Consider the following 5,836-nt stretch of genomic DNA (forward strand, 5'->3'; position numbering starts at 1 on the left):
GATAGAAACTAATGTTTACCTGCAGGTCCAGATACTTGTTTGAAAGTCCTTGCATCCTGTTATCGATACCCCCAAGGTAAAGCCTGCACTTTTATTTATGCTAAGAAATGAGGTTGGTAGAGGGGAATGACAGACAATATTTGCTAATTTGTTGGCTAGATGAATTTGGTTGCTAAGCTAAGATATGATATAATGTGCTTTTGTGATTAGGACTTCTGAGATGTGGATTGCAATATGGTAGAGGTGATAATTCTAAGTTTTAAATCATGTGAGTCTCTGCTGTTTTAAAACTCTTTTAGAGAGACTGTCTGTTTGTTTTGCTTGAGGACAAGCAAAAGGGTAAGTCTGGGGGAGTTGATAGACTATGGATTTGACCCATTTTCATCCATAGTTTATAGGTGTTTTTACTAATAATTATTATATTATCGAGTCTATTTATTATATTTATAAGATCAGGAGTGTTTTGAAGATAAGGGATGATTTTGGAGCATTTTGGAGATATTTGGAGCAAGCACCCAAGATGACCATCGAGCTCGACATCGGTCGATATTGGAGAGGAATAATCAATTGATACTCACATCTGTGTATCGATCTACAGCGAAGCGCGCAGAAAGCATGTTTGGTCACAGCCGACTTGAAGCCCAAGTCTTCACCATTTTACAAGATTACCCCTGACGAGTTTTACCCTAATTATATAAGCTCTGCCGTCATGTTAGAGGCAGAGTGTGCTTTTCTGGTTTTATTATTTTCACAGCAAAGGTTTTTAGGATTTAGATAGATTGGATAGAAGATCTAAACTTATAATTTGTGATTGGAACTCCATTAATATCTATTTACTATTCTAATGAAGTTTTTATACTTAATGGCTGTTATGAATTGCTTAGCCATGTCTGAGTAGTTCCATTGTTAGATTTTAGGGTTTAAATAGGTTAGGAGGGATTAGCCCCAACTATAGATTGCTGAGTTGTGGTAATCATCTTTAGGATTGTTCATTAATGTTTGTGTCTAGATTAGCTACATAGAACATGCCCTTGATTGATTGATAAAGGCGAGAGCTTTATTCTCATCCTGAAAACATTCTAATAGAACTATGTTTCTTGCTATGAGCAAGGCGAGAGCTGATCTAGTGAGCTTAGTAAGCTATTATTCAACCCGCGCATAAAGCTTGACTAGAGCGCGTCAATCGATATCACACTTGAATAATCGATCGACGGAACAAAAGGTGTATCGATCGATATCCCTATAGGATTATCAATCGACACTTTCTATTGATCAAAATACGACAGTTGAGATTAATAGATCTAGTTAATAGATAAGTCCAAACATTGCGAACGCTGATGGACTTGTTGATCAAGTAGTTGAGCTTTACATTATCATGCATGCAACTCATTAGGCATCTGTAGGATTATAATCCCAAATTTCCTGAATAAAAACCCTAAGTGTAACTATTTCCTTTTTAAGCACCAAAACCTCAAACCAGCTATTGAACAAATACTTGTTCAATATAAAACTGCAACTTATATTTAAAAACTCTAAAACCATCTTGCTTAACAAATCATATTAGATTTCTTAGGTTCCCTAGTTCCCTGTGAATTCGATCTCTAAGTACTACAACTCGACCTCTTATTTGAGAGAGTATAAATCACTCCTTAGGGTAATTTGAGTGGTATCACAGTGTACGACTTACAGAGACCTACACTCGAAGATAAAGTTCCCGTTAAATTTTATCTGACAATAACACACACATTCCAACTCAATTTCGTGTCGAATCGGGATAAAACATCGTACCTTCGCTGATGCTGTTACTGATTTCCTTTCCTTTACCAAAAGAACTTTCACCGCATCTCCGAACTCCGTTAGTATTGTCCATCAATTTCAGATTTGGTGGATGCATCTCGGTGAAATCAGAGGCACAAAAGTTCTTCTGCTATTAGGGTTCCTCTTTATCATCCACCTGTCTTTATTATGTCTCACCATTAACGATTAAGCAGGCCCAAATCTTTATTATTATTATAATAACCCAAAAAATCAACACAATTTTGGCGGAAAAAGCAAGAAAAGATTCAGTTACCCAGGTAAAACCGGTTACCAGTCACATAAAGTAACTCCGAGGGGTTGCAAAAAAAAAAAAAATTCGTACTGCAGAAGGTGGAGTCGGGCTCGCACGTGAGTGGAGCTGCTTTTCGTCGGATCCGAAAGTGTTTGGGTCGTTTTTAAATTGTTACAAAATTAAGTTATGTGGGTCACAAGTTGAAAGTTATTGGGTCGAAAGGCCAAAACCGGAATCAATTATTTCTCTCCCTTGAGTATGCAAAACACAAATAAAATTTGGGCCGACCCAATATCACAATTAAAACTTTTGCGCCACCCACTTTCATAAGCGACTCTTTGAAAAAGCCAACGATGAATCACAGAGAAGACGAAAGATCAATGAATAAGAATATAAGCAAGCTTATCAAGTTGTCCACCTTTAAAACATAAGTAAACTTGAGCCGATAAGAAATTGGTAGACATTTAGTTTCGCTCCATCTGAGCTCTACTGGGTTTGTTTTTTACTCATTTGTAGATTTGTTTGTACCCGTTACTGGTTTGAGTTTATCCCTTATCCATTGAATCAAAAAAGAATTTTTCATTACCCGAAAGTCCATGTAATTTGAATCGGGCAAAGTTTGAGTCAAATGACCCGACCCGAAATGAACATGCATAGTTCAAGCTGCATAAGCAAAACTTCAAAGGGAAACTCTCCTGCGTGCAACCATACATTGGATGAAATCAAAACAGAATAGATTTTCTCTGAGATATAATATAAGACAACATATCCTGGTCTTAATTTTCTACCGGTAAATATATGAGCAAACCAGAGTCGGACCAGACAGCAAGTAAAAACTACTTCAGGACGATTGGAAAATGTTTACTGATCCTGCAAAAATGTTCACCATGCATGAAGCTAAGAATATCAATCTCGTGCGTTACTGTTTCAGGCAATATCTTAATCTCAGTTTGTCTAAGACCTCTGCATATTCCATTGGAGTTGCTTTATTGCAGAAAACATCCTCCCAAATCTTTCTAAGCTCTGATCAAAAAAGAAATCAGTCAAATCACAACTACATGCCGAGGAAAGCTATTATTTTACACAATCAGATTAAAGATCACTGACTTGGCATGAAACTGATTAAGGGCGTACCGTTTTTCTCCGTTGAGGTAAGACACATGACGATCATGTCAAATCTAGGAACCTTTGTTAAGTTGTCAATGTATTTAACAGCCAAATCCATGTCTTCACTGCACCATACAAGAAACCATAAGCATCAGATTTTTTACCGGAGTTTTGGTGAACCAAGCATAACGGTCGGTTTGCTCACTTGAAAAATGAGGCTACACATTTGATTATGTCAAACAAAACAGGAGAAGTCAAAGCGTTCTTGAAAATCTGAGGTAAACAGCTCGGTTTTGTAACCTGATACATTTACAAACCGGATGAGTGGCGCTGTTGTTTAAGGATCGAATAAATAAAAGTTTGTAAGTGGTATTTCAAACCTTTAACAGTTGGTTTTGTAATGCAAGGTCGCCAGAGAAACTCCGCCAAGAGTTCTCAAATTCGTAAGCAGATTTTGGGGCTTGGATGTTTTTAGAAACTTCAGTCATTGCAAGTGACGCTGCATGAGCAGCAAGCTCTTGCACTGATGGTTTTAGTTCCACCTTTCTAGTAACCCGGTGTCCCTATGAAATAACAAGCTTTGCAGCTTCAGATAGGATTCTGTTGTGTACTAAATCAACCTTTATAACCCCACTTAGATTGCATATACTCACCGCTCCAGAGGGATGAGTACCATTTACGTCAGAAGACTTCGCCTCCATTTCATAAGTTTGAACCCTAGGCGTCACTTTCTTGCTGTCTACAGTTTCCGTGATAGCTGGAACTTTCTTGTAACCTTTTTCAGGTTTCTCCTGAATATTCCACAGAAAGAGTTTACAGACAAACTCTCAAAAACTTCCATGAGGGTTACTTAAAGATAAAACATTTTCGAACTTGAGACATATTTAGCTTTGGTATATACCCCAGGTTGAACACTTTCAATAAGCTTCTTCCCCGAACATTCTATTTTATCCTCGTTTGTTTTTGCCGTCTTCAACTTCATTTCTGTATTTGGCACTTTTGTTTTCTTTTCTAAACCGGCTGTCATGAGCATCTCTTTTGCAGTGCTTTGCATTGCTCCAGTGGCTCTTTTAATGATTTCCTACTCAGATAACATAAAGTTAACTTCTGATAAGTGGTAAAGATACAGCAACTGAGTGAGTGTATCACAAAATATTACTTTCTCGAGCAAAGATTTGATGTGGGCATACTGCTTCTTGAGTTCCTGGCTCTCAGGCTCTAATCTTAAAGCAAACTCAGCATCTGCGATTCAACTTAAAATTTAAAGAAAAAAAAAATGTAATAAAGAAATAGTATGAATCTTAATGGGAGTGTGAGATACCTTCCTTGGCTTCTTTGATCATGCCTAGTTGTTTTCTAGCTGTTGCTCGGCGTGAGTATGCCTTAATGTAACGATCATCTAGATTTAAGGCTTCTGTGCAGTCTACCTCAGCCTCTCGATACCTATTGCAAAGAAACATTTAAATGTTGATTTTGAGATAAGCCATAGCCCGACGACGACGGAAGAGAAGCAAATAAAAAAAAGAACTAGCCTTTTGATTTTGAGATAAGCCATAGCCCGATTTGCAAAAGCCACAGCATTTGGTGATAAAGCAATACTCCGCCTCCCTGGCAAATATTCGGAATCCAGAGGTCCTTCTCTATGAAGCCCCGCACCAAGCCAGCGAACTCAAGAACCTCCCAGAAAAGATCATCAAAACTCCAGACCCCGTCATCTCCAGCAAATTTAAGGGTCCAAGGAAGCATCGCTAAGACCAAGTCCGCCACATAAAAGCCAACTCCCGCTCGGGTCTGAAGTACGACTCTGGTCTATAAAGGATCTGAGATACAAATCCTTAGAACGTTGTCCTGCCTGAGGGGGTACCTGCTGAGAATGAGCAACTCCGGTCGACTCGAGTGCACTACTTGGGGAAGAACACGAACAAGCCATCCGATCGACAGAGCAATCCTCCCATCGATCGACACTCATCACCAACAATCGATCGACAACAACAATGCAACATCGATCGACAACCGTCCAATACCAAACACCACTATAAGCGAAAAAAGATAAATTCGATAACCAGTTTCTAACTCCAGACGAATTTGGTATTTTCAAGGAACTTGATGGCTACGCAAAAGCAATAGACGGCCGCACACTACAAGTATCTCGAGAAGATATCGCAGATATCCTTCAGACAGCCAATGGAGCAGACAATCTGTCCATGCATCACCGCAACAATCCAGAGCAGAAAGCTACAAAGGAGTTCTATGACACAGCTGGTGGCATACACAACAGCTTCATAAAAAAATCTCGCCATCCAACTCAAACATCGATCGACGTTGCCGTCCCAACATCGGTCGACAGACAGCCATAATTTGGTAGAAGAGGTTATGATCTCTATGGTAACAGGAAATTTTACTGGGAAGAGAAAGATGAGTATGGAGTCTACAGACTTGATCGGAGATACGCCAGAGATCTAGATGGAAACACCATTCGTGTTCACAACACGGATATCAGAAGAGTTCTGGAAAGAGCTTCAAGAGATGAGCCAAGCTACATATGTCTTCCTGAACATGCTAACCTATTCACACAGACAAAGCTGGCACCAAAGATCTACACCAAGGACGAGATCAAAGAGATGTTCTATGGAGTCTGTGGAGAACACAAGAAGAACAAAGAAGCTTTCCAGATGAAGC

At 39.1% G+C, this 5,836-nt stretch overlaps 1 protein-coding gene across 1 annotated transcript in view; it reads right to left on the reverse strand.

The window, feature by feature from the left end:
- Positions 1-2,762: 2,762 nt before the first annotated feature.
- Positions 2,763-5,836, reverse strand: part of LOC106342930 (RNA polymerase II-associated protein 3-like) — a 9,904-nt gene continuing 6,830 nt past the window's right edge. Inside the window, exons 5-13 of the mRNA XM_013781995.1 lie at positions 4,690-4,738; positions 4,479-4,600; positions 4,317-4,399; positions 4,059-4,238; positions 3,811-3,948; positions 3,538-3,720; positions 3,363-3,457; positions 3,185-3,282; positions 2,763-3,073 (exon numbers count right to left, since the gene is read on the reverse strand). Coding sequence (XP_013637449.1) covers positions 2,970-3,073; positions 3,185-3,282; positions 3,363-3,457; positions 3,538-3,720; positions 3,811-3,948; positions 4,059-4,238; positions 4,317-4,399; positions 4,479-4,600; positions 4,690-4,738 — 1,052 coding nt within the window. The 3' untranslated portion in view covers positions 2,763-2,969. The remainder of the gene's footprint in view (positions 3,074-3,184; positions 3,283-3,362; positions 3,458-3,537; positions 3,721-3,810; positions 3,949-4,058; positions 4,239-4,316; positions 4,400-4,478; positions 4,601-4,689; positions 4,739-5,836) is intronic.

This window comes from Brassica oleracea, chromosome C4 (genome assembly GCF_000695525.1).
Source record: "Brassica oleracea var. oleracea cultivar TO1000 chromosome C4, BOL, whole genome shotgun sequence".
Taxonomy (NCBI): domain Eukaryota; kingdom Viridiplantae; phylum Streptophyta; class Magnoliopsida; order Brassicales; family Brassicaceae; genus Brassica; species Brassica oleracea.